The following is a 15,467-nucleotide window of genomic DNA, read 5'->3' on the forward strand; positions in this document are numbered from 1 at the left end:
CCTTTATGGATCCACAGCGTTTATCCCATTCCTCTTTGAAATCCTTTCCAGTTTTAGTCTTCACCACTTCCTCCGGAAGGGCATTCCAGGCATCCACTACCCTCTCTGTGAAGAAATCTTGTTCTTCAACTGAGTGCTAATCTGACTGCCTTCCTTGCATCCTCTGATTATGAAATCTCTGAGAGAGCTACCTTATTGGTCTCCTTTTTTTACTGAATATGATCTTTCAGTTATGAAAAGTTATTTTAAGAATTCTAATGCTCTGTTTATGGGACAAAAAGTTAGAATATTTCCAGATCTTTCTAAGATGACACAGGAAAGGACCCTAGGAGTGGGTGCAACTTTCTTCTTGAGGTGCCCTTGCAAATGCATCGTGAGATATGACAATGATTGTTCTGCTTTTTTTATGTACCGGAACAGCTAAAAGCCTTTGTTGATTCTAAGAAGTTGATGATTCGCACTGGTGTTTCTAATTAGCCATCTATTACATAATGGACCGGGATTTGTTAGGCTACGTCATTATCCTAATTTTACATGTCCTATATATTTTCTCCAATATTTTCTTCTCCTCCCCCTACATTTTCTTATTTGGGGTCTAAAGTAGAAGTTTCTGTTTCTTAATTATTATTATTGCTTACGTATCTGTTTGTTTGTTTTTTCACATCTGTTTCTATCACTAAATGGATGCTTTGTTATGACTAAAACTCAATAAATAAAGAAAAAAAATGCACCTCAAGGCACATAAGCACAATCTATAAAGCACCATCTTGAAGAACAGATAATAAAAGATTACCTTAAAATAGCAAGAAAAATGTAAATGATCCATTTTACACAGGAAAGAGCAATTTTCAAAGCAATCTATCCATCTTAAAAATGGATTAATGTGCCTAGATTGCCTTGACTAAAATTTGCTCACTTCTGTCCAGCTAAAAGCATGCCCAGGCTTTCTCCACATGCATACGTTGGCCGTATGTAGGTTAGGTGAGGACACAATATTTGATTATTTATTTCTTTATCTATCTATCTGTTTATTTATTTAGGCTTTTTTTTTATTACAACAAGCAACACACCTATATAGAAATAAAGCCTAGGGCAAAAGAAATTTAAATGGAAACTCTTTAAGATTATTTCAAACTGAAGGAAAAAAGATAAATTATCCATGGCTAAATAGTCTACCAATATTGTGGTGAATATCCAAATCATGAGAACAAATAAGAGGGGGAAAAAAAAGGAAAAAAACAAACAAACAAAGCAACCCTCAATAGTGTTCGACAAATCATCCTTTCAATGCCAGGGCAAACGAGTAAGCAGAAGCAGCATCTGAAGCTAACATTCAGGCTGATCTCAAATCCCTCTGCCTCACCAACAGCTCCTACTACCCTTAACTGTTCTTTGCTTAGGGAGAGCTGCAAAGCCACCCGGATTCTGGAGGAAGCCTCTAGCCCTGCTTGGGCTTTGTGACAGCTGCCTCCTGATGTATTTTGATACCCGCAGACAGGACAACAAATGCCACAGCTGAAAGGCCAGGAATGATTGAAAGGAAGTGGGTCACTTGGCAGGCCTGCTTACAATGGCACCGGATAATGTATGCATTAACAGAGTCTTCCCACAATACTGCACATCACATTTTTGCCCCAAGAGGCTAATTGTTCATGGAAGGGAGTCCATATAAAGCTAAACCATTCACTCCAGGTCTCAAACATTTTGATGCAGTTGCCTGCATTTTTGCTCCGTGTGGTCTTCATTTGGTTGGAATCTGCAGTAACGTGACCGCTAACTGTAATTACGTAATGAATGGAAAGCTCCAGCAAATCCTGAAAAATTCCAGTAAACTTTCTGATGAGCTATGAAGTGGTTACACTTCCAGCCTCAGCGTCTGCCATATTGTAATCTGCAGCTGGACACCTGCTGCTCATTTTTCAGTACTGTCTAGTTACTTTTCTTCAGTAGCATGTACTGGAGCACTAGGATACAAATGTCTAATTATTTGGGCCAACAGATTTATTCAGCAATGTTCAATTTTTTAGAAAAGAAAATGGCAACTGCAGCTGAAATTTAATATGCAAAGTAAATTTGAATGGCAGATGTAGACATGGTGATCCGCTGCTCATTTGCAAACAAGAGCTTTTACTTCTAGGACAAGACTTACCTCCTTATATGCACCACTACATTCATAATAGTCACGAGAAGGGAGTCCAAGGCTTGGCTGGTCAATCTTCAGAAAGAAAAAAAAAGAACATATAATGCTGCTCTAAGATCTGAGTTTTCTAATACTGATCATTCATAATTCATTTTTTTCTCAAGCAGTTTTACAATATGTTAAGAAGAGAATTTTATTGGCATGTCTGGTTTTGGGGGTTTTTTTTCATGCATTTAATGCAAAGTTCAAGTAGCCGTATTAGTCTTGGAGAAAAGTTAGTCTTAGTGGGTTATGATACTTGTTTTGGATCGGCATAAGAATAATGAAAAGATGCTGTAACACTTGAGTTTTAAATACCTCCTATGTCCCTTCTTCCAAGGTGGATCAAAACAGATAGAAAAGCTCTGCACTAAAAGATGGAAGATGCTGTAGTTATCTGCCATCCCTGTGTATGCACCATAGTATGAAGCCATTATCTACTGAAACAAAGAATTCTTCCAGTGGCTGGAAATACTATTATTATTATTCAAAGCAAAAATCACAAGGTTTATTAAAAAAACTAAATACAAAATATTTCAATCATATGTTGAGCTACTGTCTCGTCTCTCCTCTCTTCCACGGCATTGTGAGTGTATTGAAGAGGCACTTTCGTTTTATGACACTATGCTCTCCTCTGCTTATGAAAACCCTTTCTGCTCCCCTTCTACCAACTTCCAGCCTTAGCTCACTTCCAGAACTTGCTCACTAAGGGGGTTATTCTCTAATGCTTTCGCACGCGAAAAGGGACTTTTCGCATGCGAGAGCTAGCTCGGGCAGAGTCAGCCCCAGAAGAGGAGTCGGGGCGGCACTGGGGTCGATGCTGCGGACACATCGCTGGTGGCGAAAGGTAAGATTCCTTATTGCCACCAGTTTCGCGCCGAATAACTACATCTTTTATGGTGTAGATATTCGGCCCCCGTTATACCAAGCACCCCCCCCAAATAAAACCTGACACAATGCTGGCAATACAATAATCTGGTTTACATGGAAATACATGCAAATTCATGCAAATCAGATCATTGCAAGTTAAATGAATGCAAATAAAATAAAATAACTTGCCTCGAAATTTGCAAGCTGCATTATTTGATTGAAAGTTAGGAGGAAGGTGAGCAGTAGAAAGTGCAGAATGGAAGTGGGGTAGAGGGGAATTGGATTCAGATAACAGACGACGCTGAGCCCCCACGTTTATGGTCTGGGGTACTGATATGCAGACATTAGGGCAAAAGCACAGGACTGCTTCTACGGCCAAGTCCAAAAGCAAAGCACGTTCAAGCAACATTGTCTGACTTATCAAGACGGCTACTCACCCTGTAAAAAATGTTGCTAGCAGTAATTTTCTTATTTGATATGGGTTTGACAGTTGCTTGGTTTTGATTGTTAGTATTACTACCCTTAACATAAGGCTTGGGGATAACCAGCACAGAGCGGCAGTTACTACCATAAGAAGCTTGCTGGGCAAACTGGATGGGCCATTTGGTCTTTTTCTGCTGTTTACTATGTTACTGTGCCCATGTCCATAAATATAAATATATATATATATATATATATATATATGTTTGTTTCTTTATATGTAAACAACCCCCCAATATCTTCCTCCTTTTTGGAGTTTTAGTGCACAAAATGGTTTGAGTGGGGGAGACCCTGCAGCTATCATGTTGGATATGTTTGGGAAATGTTTGGCTGATTTATACTGCAGCATTGCTGAAAGACCCCCTGGATGACATTTGAGATGTGTGAGCACTATAGTGTACTACTCTGATAATGGGCTTTGGGGGAAATAGTATGAATGTTCCCTTAAAGGTTTGCGCTTTATGACTGGGCGATAAATGATTGCTTAGTGGGATCTATAAGGGTGGGAACTTTTGGCAGGTGTTTGCCCTTCTGGTTAACTCTTTCCAAGCTAGGGTGGGGAATAGGGACCTGCAGATATATGATCTGCAGGTCCAGCCTCCCTAAGGTTTGGTGGTCCCAGTGGCTCTCCCCCACTTAAGGGGAGAAAGGCCAGTGAGCATGGAGCAGCATCGTAGAATTGTCTTTTGGGCCAGCAGGCCTAAGGCAGAACATCTGAAGTCCTTTTTCCTCCTTTTAATAATATATTTTTCAAAGTTACTCACTAGTCGCTAGTGCTTTATTGAGCATTTTTTCAAGGTATTTTTCTGTAGTTTTCTTAAGGGAACATCCTCCTTCATACTCACTTTCAGAAACAGATGGCTCATGTAAATTTAAATCAACAAAAGTGTAAGATCTTGGTCATTTATGTAAACTACTTCAAAATCGATTTTGAATTAATTCAAAAAAGTGGACCAGTTGAATTTCAGCATACAAATTTAGTATTAACTGACATATAGTGGCGGCCCTTCATACAATATTAGTACATAAGGTGGTCATGCTCTTTTGAAATAGTTGAGATCTTGCACTTTTGTTGATTTTGATATATTTGATCTTGGAGTAATTGTATTTTTGGGTAATTTTGATGATTTATTGATCATGTAAAACTAAACTACACCTTTTTTTGTGCAGCCATTTGCTGCAGGAAGTGTTGATAACTTCATAAATTGTTAACTGTACAGAGCAGATTATTTAAACCATTATATCCCCTCAGACTTACATGAAGGATATTCCGATTGGAGTCCTTATCATCTGTACCAACGTAGAAGCCAATCAGGATTTGTTTTATAGATTTCAATTTAAGTTGTGCAATCGATTTCTCTGCTGTCCATGTAGCACCTATGAAATAAAAGATGAACTTTGTTTTCCGCATTCTTCTGGCGCTACCGAAAATGATAATCAAATGTCAGTAGGATTTAAATATAGAGGAAACACGTCTGCTTACCAAAATTAACTTCCCAGTTGTCTGTTGCGACAGGCCAGTCATATATTTCAGATAACGTTTGGATTAAAGGTTTTCCACCTCTGCTATCAATTGTAGCTTGCAAGTGAAACAGAAAAATGAATGCAAAATTCCCTACATAGATGATACAATATAAACAAAACAGTGCAAAAATCACTGTATTTTAACTTGAAACTTACTCTCATTGATGCATGACCTATACAATATTTTTGCTTTTGTCACTGCAGCCAAGTCTCCTGTGTTTGCCTTCTCCAGGATATCTGAAAAAAAATACAGATAAAGTATATATACACTATATATTTATCTACACTCTCTGGGGGTAATATTCAAAAGGATTTATGTGCTTAAAACTGGGTCACACAAGTGTTAGTACACTTTTGAAAATTGCTACGATGTATGCTGTTGAATTATCAATAGATTTTACATGCGTAACTATTTTATTTATTTATTTTTATTTTTTCTGTACCGACATTCCTATAAAATATAAAAATCATATCGGTTTACGGTGTAACGTTAACAGTCGCTCGGAGACGGTACAGGGAACATAGGTTACAGATAACAAAGAAAACTAAGAGAACGTAAAACATAATGTAAAATAAAACATAATAAATAATAATATATAAATATATATAAACATATCTAATATATAAATTAGTACACTTTAGTGAGTAAATTAGTACACTTTAGTGAGTAAATGGGCTTTTGAAAATTGCTGCAATATAATAAATATATGCAATTTTTATGCACAAAACTCCTTTTGAAAATTATCCCGTGTTGCCTCATAACCTATCATATAAACTTCTATAGTTCTTAAACTATAAAACTTCTATAGTTCTTAAACTATACAACTTTTTACAGACACCAACATGACTTCCTGGATATTCCAATTAGAGACTCTGGTTCAAGCAGTGAATGTTTAAAGAAACAGAGAAACGGAAAGATTGTCAGTAGATTAAACCACTTGGTCCATCCAATCTGCTCATTTGTGCTTGCCTACTGTGCTCTTCTCCCTGCCTCCTCCCGTAAACTAAGATTCCTTTGCATTTATCTTATGTGTATTTGAATGCTGCTAATGCAGCAGAAGAGAACCAGAAGGCTCCAGAGGTCATGCGAGCGAATCCAGGCTTCAGGCTCCACAGTCCCGGCTTCCAGAGGCCCTGCACCCCTGGCAGCAGAAGAGGACAAGAAGCAAGTGCCACTCCTGCGCACACTTCACAAGACCTTACTTTATAAATGTACTGCAGGTTTCATTCAGAAGGAATTGAATTCAAAACAAAAGTTAATAAGGTCTTTCTTATTTCTTTCAATAGGTTCCAGAAGCTACCAGTAATTGAAGGATGACTGGGAAATATAGTATTGCCAAACCTGTCACCGCTGTTTCCAGTCCTACTGCTGTCCAGACAGATGTCCTGATCCACAGTGAGGAATCAGTTCAGTGTGAAAGTTGTCTGCAAATCGACTCCCTCAGGAAGGAGGTAGCAGAACTCAAAAAGGAGATGGCGAGACTCAGAAGCATCTGGGAATGAGGACTACATTGATGAAATGCTTGTCAAGGCATCTAAGATGCAGAACTCAAACAGAGTGGCAGGTGAAACTAGTCCACAAGATGGCAGCTGGACTTAGATTACTACGGCTACTAAACCCTACAACATGGCTCTGATTTGAAGAACCAGTAAGTAGTCCTGGAAGAGAAAGAGAAGATGTCATCCTGTGTTGGGCAGTGACCATGACATGCAAACCCCAAAGCTGAGGACACAGCAACCGCTGCACCTAGGAGGCTGAGGGTAGTGGTTGTTGGTGATTTGCTTCTGAGGGACAGGGAGGTATCCATCTGCTGACCAGACATGTTGTCCAGGGAAGTGTGCTGTCTGCTGGGTGCCAAAATCCAAGGCATTACGGAGAGATTGCCGAGAATCCTCGAGCCTGCTGAGCACTATCCGCGATGCTGCTCAACCATGTTGGTACGAATGATACTGCGAGGTTGGATGGGCCATATGGTCTTTTTCTGCTTTGTTTCTAAGTTTCATGTTGCTATAAATGCTATATATTTCAGTGAAAGCCACATGAAATAGCTATTTTATTTCATTTTCCTTCACCCAGCAACCCCTCAGGCATATAGCAAAATAAAAATAATATTAGCATGACAAAAACTACATAATGGAGATTAGAGGGAACAAATGGGTTTTTGTTTAATTTCTGAAGGATGGCTTTTCACTTTCAGCCAGCAGGTAGTAACACCACTGGGACAATCCAGGAGTACATTTTGCAGCAACAAAATGCAAGTTTCCTCCCAAGCAAGTTCTAGTCTCTTTATAAGATTGAATTCTCTCTATGATGACAGCCTCTTTTATTTTTTTTAATGAATGTGCAGTTCTCATTAGCATACATTTAGACTGCATATACTAATATAGTCATAACAATAACTGTACTGTAATCTGAGCCCTAGGTCATCCAAGGAAAAGGTCTATGTTGCCACAGCCTCTCTGCCAGTGAATGGGAGTTGAACTCAAGAAACTGACAGATCAAACTGACTTACATTATGATAGTAACTGGAAAACATATTGTTGTACTTTTATTCTGTCTGATTAGAAGACAAATATATATGAGGTCAGTTTGTTCCAAACAGAATGAACCAAATGAATTGGACAGTGCCTCCGAACGGAATGAGAATGTTAGCTTTGTTCATTTCGGCAATTTGTGTGCACAGTTTGGTAGTCGTGCCCACAGTTCAGTAGGCGTGTGCACAATTTTCTAATTGCAGTAGTCGGTGCGCGCATAAATTGGCATACTGTTGACCACATTTTAAAAGCGTTGCTAAAAAGGCCATATATGCAAGTATGTGGGCTATGCAAAACCAACACATATTTTAAAAGCCGGAAGCTACACGTGTATATATGCGCGTGCAAGTTACAAAAAAAGGGCTGAAAAGGAGCGGAGGCGGGGGCGGGGAATGGGCGCTCCGGGATGGGGCCAGCAGTTATGCGCGTAAATCCAATTTTTTTAAAACCAGAGGCCGCAGTGCACACCAGCTTGTTAGCCACGTTAACTTTACTGCTGCACCTGATGAGGAGCAAGTCTGCAGATCTCGTGTTTTTGGGCCTACACAACAGGGTGAGGGGTCTGGGTCAATTGGGAGGAATGCAGGATGAAGAACCAGAGGGGTCTGGGTGACCTCGCAATAGACTGGGCAAACTAAACCTGGCTCTCTCCTTCACGCAAGCATGTTTTAAAGCACACACAAAAGCTGTCAATTTCTTAAGAAAGATACGCAAAGTATGCTTGTACAAGTAATGGCTTAAAATTAGGAGTATATTCGTGCACACTAGGCGTATTTTAAATCTTAAATGTGCACATGACTTAAAATTCCAATGTATCTCCGCTCGTGCGCCCATTTTAAAATTGGCCTGTATGGGTAGAAAACCAAAAATGAAAGAACCAAAGAAAAAAGCAAAAAAATGAAGTAAATTGAAATGAAAATGCCCACCAAAAGAAAACAAAACCCTTTTTTTTTTTTGCATTTTGGCCTGCACATCCCTATTAGAGGACTTGATTAACTTGAAATACCAAATAATGAATTTTGGAAATGTAGGGCTCTATTTCTAATATTAGAGATGTGTTCCTGTCTTTGCCTTTTTCCCTTTAATCTTTATTCCATTCCCCTATTCAGTCTCCCTCTTACCTCCCACATATACACAACCCAGTCTCCTCCTCAGGTAAAGGTCTTAGATTGCACTCCCTGACTTCCAATTGTTTCTCATATGTACTGTTCTAGGCCAAAAGGTCTGCTATGAAAGCTGCATACTTTGCTTTGGTTATGGAAACCTCCCAATTGAGTTTACTGAATTTGTTTGTGGCTCCCACAGGGTTAAGCCAGAATCTTCATAACCTTTTGGGTTTTTTTTTCCTCTAAACTACCCATGTTATCATGGATTACATTATGGCGAGGACTGCTGAGCAGAGATGGTGTTCCCCTATTGAAGAAGGTTTGAAGTGTCTTCCAGAACAGACTGGCAAACCTACTGAGGAGGACTTTAAATTAGGGTCATCGGAGATAGGTAATAAGACTCTCGGTTAAGTACAAGTCTTTAGGTAATAAAGCATTAAACACTTGCATATAAATGGGAAAAAAGGGCAACATATGGAAAGCTACTATATGTATGCTCTCCCAGAAGGAAAGACATTCAAACGTTAACTAAAAACTTGGCTTTTTAAAAATGCTTATTATCTAACTTATATACTCTCAGAATGCTGTGTCAACGAGAACTTACAGCTTAACCTAAACTCTATCTGAATGCAGAGTTAACAATAACATGAACAAAAAACCAATAACAAGTAATGAGAGAACAACGTAGCTCATGACAACTCCCCAACAACCATGCAAATTACTAAACAGATTTCCTGTCCTGCTAACCTATTGTTCCTGATTCATATGACCCTACTGAGTTCTTCCAATGTATCTGCCATACCAAAATATGTATCCCAAGTATTTGTAATCCCATAATGTACCTTAGTAAAGTGTGTTAGACCAATATGTATTACACCATAATGTAATGAGCTAAAGGACACATATTACTTTTGTAAACCATTGTGATCTTCACTTGGAATGATGGTATATAAAATAACTAACTAAATAAATGGTATGGGAAATATTGTGGATTGAGAATGGTTTAAAGATAGAAGACAGATAGGGCTAAATGGTCAATTTTCACAATGGAGAAATTTGAATAGTGGATTGTCCCAAGAATCTGTACTGGGGTCACTGCTTTAAACATTTTTATAAACGACCGAGATGGGAACAATGAATGAGATGATCAAATTGCTGATGATAAACAAAATTATTTAAAGTTGTTATATCACAAGAGGATAAGTGCAAGGTGATGCATATAGGGAAAAATAACCCATGCTATAATTACACAATGGTGGGTTCCATATTAGGTGCTACAACCCAAGAAAGAGATCTAGGTGTCATAGTGGATAACACATTGAAATCGTCGGTGCAGTGTGCTGCGGCAGTCAAAAAAGCAAACAGAATGTTGGGAATTATTAGAAAAGGAATGATGAATAAAACGGAAAATGTCATAATGCCTCTGTATCGCTCCATGGTGAGACCGCACCTTGAATACTGTGTACAATTCTGGTCGCCGCATCTCAAAAAAGATATAATTGCGATGGAGAAGGTACAGAGAAGGGCTACCAAAATGATAAGGGGAATGGAACAACTCCCCTATGAGGAAAGACTAAAGAGGTTAGGACTTTTCAGCTTGGAGAAGAGACGACTGAGGGGGGGATATGATAGAGTTGTTTAAAATCATGAGAGGTCTAGAACGGGTAGATGTGAATCGGTTATTTACTCTTTCGGATAGTAGAAAGACTAGGGGGCACTCCATGAAGTTAGCATGGGGCACATTTAAAACTAATCGGAGAAAGTTCTTTTTTACTCAACGCACAATTAAACTCTGGAATTTGTTGCCAGAGAATGTGGTTCGTGCAGTTAGTATAGCTGTGTTTAAAAAAGGATTGGATAAGTTCTTGGAGGAGAAGTCCATTACCTGCTATTAAGTTCACTTAGAGAATAGCCACTGCCATTAGCAATGGTTACATGGAATAGACTTAGTTTTTGGGTACTTGCCAGGTTCTTATGGCCTGGATTGGCCACTGTTGGAAACGGGATGCTGGGCTTGATGGACCCTTGGTCTGACCCAGTATGGCATTTTCTTATGTTAATGTGAAAAATTACAAGAAGACCTTATGAAACTGGGAAACTGAGCATCCAAGTTGCAGATGACATTTAATGTGGACAAGTGCAAAGTGATGCATGTAGGGAAAGGCAACCCAAATTGTATCTACACAATGCAAGGTTCCACATTGGGAGTCAGCACCCAGGAAAAGGATCTAGGCATCATCATGGATAATATGTTGATGTCCACTGCCTAGTGTGAGGCAGCAGCCAAGAAAGCAAATACAGTGCTAGGAAGTTTTGGGAAACGAATGGAGAATAAAACAGAGAATATCATATTGCCTCTGTATCGTGACTGCACCTTGAGTATTGTCTGCAGTTTTGGTCACTGCATCTCAAAAAAGATATAGCAGAATTAGAAAATTTACAGAGAAGGGCAATTGAATTGATAAAACTCATTGGAACTAGTTCTCTGTGAGGAAATTGCCTATAAAACAATGAGTGGAATCAGTTATTTACTCTATCAAAGTTTACAACGACTAGGGGACATTCAATGAAGTTATTAGGTGATACATTTAAGACAAATAGGAATAAATCATTTTTTACTCAACTCTGGAATTTGTTGCTGGAAGATATGGTGAAAGTTGTTAGTGTAGCTTGGTTTAAGAAAGGTTTGAACAAATTTCTGGAAGAAAAGTCCATAAACATTATTAAGGTGGACTTGGGGAAATCCACTGCTTGTCCCTGGGATAAGCAGCATGGAATCTATCAACCTTTTGGGACTCTGCCGGGTACTTGTGACCTGGATTGGCCACTGTTGGAAACAGGATGCTGGGCTTGATGGACCTTTGGTCTGATCCAGTATGGCATGTTCTTATGTATGTGTAATGTTCTGGATCTAGAAGCAGTCATGGAAGAGGATAACTTGGATGTAGTGGTTGTCACAAAGATGTTGCACATTGAAAATCATGACTGGGATAAAGTTATCAAGGCTCATCCAAAATCAATACGAGTCCAAAAATGGATGTAGTGGGACAGGATACAGGGGGACAGGATACAGGGGATTAATTTTAAAGCACTTTCATTGTTTCTGATACCTTTTCTTCTTTGAATTTTTTTTTTTTTTAAGATTTATTTAGTAATTGCATTTTTGCTCTCTTATTGATTTTGGATGAGCGTTGATTAATACAAGAGACAGCTACTGTTTTTTGGTGGGATATAGTTATATCTGGCTACAATCTATTTAGAAAGCAAGGTGGAAAGAAAGGGAGGATTGGCATGATATTAAAGCAACAGTACTGCGGGGCTTATGAGGTAAGGAGGAGGCACCGTGGGTTAATATAGACAGAGAGAAAGGAAAATCCTATTTAGAGGCTGACAAGACAAAAACAGAATAGCTTAACAAATATTTCTGTTTGCTGTTCAGCGAGGAAGGGTGAGGGGTAGGACCACAAAAAATGGACAAAAAGAAGAATGGAAGTGAGGCAAACCACAAACGATTTTCAGTAGACCGTGTTTGTGATGAGCTCGCTAAACTTAAAGTGATAAGGTTGGATGGGATGCATGCGGGGGTATTAAGGGAATTTAGAGACGTTCTGGCAGCTCTGCTGACTGTCCTTTTCAGTGCTTCTTTAGAGTTAAGAGTAGGTCTGGAGAAGTTGTTCCTGTTCACAAAGTAAGGAGGCTGGGAACTACAGGCTGGTTAGTTTGACCTCTGTGGTAAGTAAATTCAAGTCATTGCAGCTAAAACAGAGGATAGTGACATTTCTGAAATACAATGAGATTACAAGATTCAAGGTCACATGGTTTTACCAGAAGTAGGTCTAGCTAGATGAACCTGACCAATTTCTTTGACTGGGTGATTAGAGAGTTTAATCAGGAGAGAGAGAGCTATTTGTAGTAGATTTCAGTAAAGCCTTTGACACCCTTCCACAAAAGTGACATAAATAAATTGAATACCCTTGGTATGGACTCAAAAGTGACTGGCTGGACTGGAAACTCAACTAGAGTGGGAGGTGACAAAGGGTTGTGATAAATGGATTTCATCCCCAAAGCAAGGGCGCTACTGAATAAGTGATACTGCAGAAGGACTATACAGAAAGCTTTGTCTTTTTGAGGATGACACCATAATCTGCAAAGAGTAGACACCAAGGAAGGAGTGGAAAACAAGAATCAGGATCTATCAAAGCTTGAGGAATGGTCTAGAGTCTGGCAGCGTTGATTTAATTCTAAAAAATGCAGAGTCATGCATTTGGGCTGCAAAAACCCGAGAGCAGCACAATCTAGGGGGTGAACTTCTTCTATGCACAAAGGAAGAGCAGGATCTGAGGGTGATAATATCTGATGATCTTAAACTGGCCAAATAGGTAGATAAGGTAACAGCAAACACCAGAAAGATACATGTGTACATAAAGAGTGGGATGCTCAGCAGAAAAAGGGGGCAATATTGCCCCTCTATAAGTCCCTGGTGATACAGCTTGCACCTCAAAGTAGTGGAAGAACAGTTTTGCTGCTTGAAAATGATTAAGTGAATCACCTGAGGGAACAGACCTAGTGCTCCTATCCACATACTGCATTAGATCAGGTACATGCAAATGTAAATCCACTACAAAGAAATATTTTTATGACTTGTCTTTCTCTGAAGAATACTTCTATTTGTTTTCACAAATGTTTATTATCAAGGATCACAGAAAGTCAGTAGAGCTCTGATCCACTCTTGATAATCAGATTGATAAAGAATGAATACATTGAAATGAAGCTCACTTTCTTTTACTGATTGTTCTTCTGACAAAGATGTAGCCATGTATCAATGTATTTAGAAACATCTTTTGCAATGGCTGCCAGTAGTTTATGATGGAATGCATTGCCGGAGAATCTCCAGAAAGAACCATGCACTACAATATTTAAAAAGCAGCTGAAAATGTCTTTTTTTAAGGAGGCCTTTAAGCTGTAAGTGTGATGAGAGAAGTATGAAGAGAACTAAGAAGGACAGAGTCCTGAAATCCAAGTGAGAATAGAGTATTGAGAACTAGCTGGCAATCAACAGTGTCAAAAGTAGCAAATATCTAAGGGCGATAAGGATCAAGAAAAAGGCCTTAGGTTTCAGCCCTAAACAGATCACTGAAGAATTTGGAAAGGGCGCTTTTTGTGGAATGTAGAGGACAAAAATCAGACGGGCGTGGATCAAGAATAGTTTGAGATGAAAGATAGTCAAGACAGCAGAGGTGAAAAGCACGTTTGAGTAGTTTGGATGTGAAAGGGATGAGGGAGATGGGTCGATTGTTAGCAGGACAGGTAAGGTCCAAGGCAGATTTTTTGAGGAGTATCTGCTTCTGCTATGCTGGTGCCATTTTTCAAAATGGCACTAGCTGACTCTGTGCAGAATCAGAGTAGCAATGATGTCAGGTGGTGCCTGGGGTCGGCACATGTCATCTGATGTTTAGCCTGCCGCAAAGGGATAAAATAGCATATGACGTCTGCCGGTGCCATTTTAAAAATGGTGCTGCCAAGGCAAACTTAGCGGGAGTGAGTGGGGATTACTCCTGTCTCCACTAGACCTCAGAGATACTTTGGTTAGCCTCAGTGTGAGGTCCAGGAGGGTGGGGGCTCTAGTCCTCAGGGACGTTTTTCAATAAATGAGATTGTACTAACCAAAGCCCATATCTTTTTGTATATTCTTGTAATAAAATAAACCGACAAGACTAAAAATTATCATAAATACAAAAGAGGGATTATTTTATGGGTATAGCTCATCTGAGAAATCAAGAGGTCAATATTCAAAAATCTTGTTCTGCTAACATTTGGAATTAGCCAGACCAAACTGTATATTTTAATGTTTTCTCCATTCCCTGGCTAAATTTTGTCCCAGCAATTCATTGCTCGCACAAACATTATTTGTGTAAAATGATGCACCGTGGAGTTTGTTTCTGGGTGCAGTTTCACTTTGTCTGGGCAGAGCTGGCATGGCAGCACTGCCCGGATAAAGTTAGCTATGCAAGTCTGCTCAGGTAAATACCTGCCCTATCCTCCACACTACTTCTTCTGTCAGGAATCACTGCAGTAACCTCTTCCATCACGCTTCCCTCCCTGAGACCTCTTTGAGCTCATTCAACCCCTACCAGAAAGGATACTCAAACTGGAGTCTCCGGTGCTGCACTGAACCGCGATGCAAACCACTTTGAGATCTTGGCAAGTTCGCTGAATGCACTTATCCAGCTTACTTAGCTGGGATATTCAGCGGCATGGCAGCACTGCAGAATATACCCGGCAATCTTAAAGTTAGCCGGATAAGTTTATCCAGTTAAATATAGAACAGCTCAGCGCCAGGAACAAAGTTGGCCAGATAACTTATCCAGCTAACTCTGCTCCTTCCCAGAATGGATAACTCGTCATCTGACTAGAATTTAGCCGGTTACGAGGCTGAACATGCTGGTTTTGCCATTTAGATGGGCAACTTTTATATGTCCAAAAGGCTTTTGAATACGGACCTCTTTTTCTTCTTTAATTTGCTTTTTATAAACAATTAGGATGTATTTTCCAAATCTATTTGCACATAGAAAACCAGGGTTTTATCACTGTAAATAATTCTATTAAAATAAACCTGAGCTTAGCTTACGTAAAAGTATAACCTGGTATGATCCGCAATTTTCTGTGAACTGCAGAGAGGCTTGCTGGGGAAATGGAGTGGGGCCAGAGTTGGAATTTGAATGCAGACCTTTCTAGTTTGAAAAGTCTGTGCATAACTGAGAGATCCAAGAGTC

At 39.4% G+C, this 15,467-nt stretch overlaps 1 protein-coding gene across 3 annotated transcripts in view; it reads right to left on the reverse strand.

The window, feature by feature from the left end:
• MME (membrane metalloendopeptidase) overlaps nt 1–15,467 on the reverse strand; it is a 189,561-nt gene that overhangs the window by 116,430 nt on the left and 57,664 nt on the right. For all 3 annotated transcript variants that reach the window (XM_029615303.1, XM_029615305.1, XM_029615306.1), the window contains exons 5-8: nt 5,210–5,290; nt 5,013–5,108; nt 4,788–4,906; nt 2,150–2,215 (exon numbers count right to left, since the gene is read on the reverse strand). In XM_029615303.1, the coding sequence (XP_029471163.1) occupies nt 2,150–2,215; nt 4,788–4,906; nt 5,013–5,108; nt 5,210–5,290 (362 nt within the window). The remainder of the gene's footprint in view (nt 1–2,149; nt 2,216–4,787; nt 4,907–5,012; nt 5,109–5,209; nt 5,291–15,467) is intronic.

The sequence above is a fragment of the Rhinatrema bivittatum genome, chromosome 9, assembly GCF_901001135.1.
Source record: "Rhinatrema bivittatum chromosome 9, aRhiBiv1.1, whole genome shotgun sequence".
NCBI lineage: Eukaryota > Metazoa > Chordata > Amphibia > Gymnophiona > Rhinatrematidae > Rhinatrema > Rhinatrema bivittatum.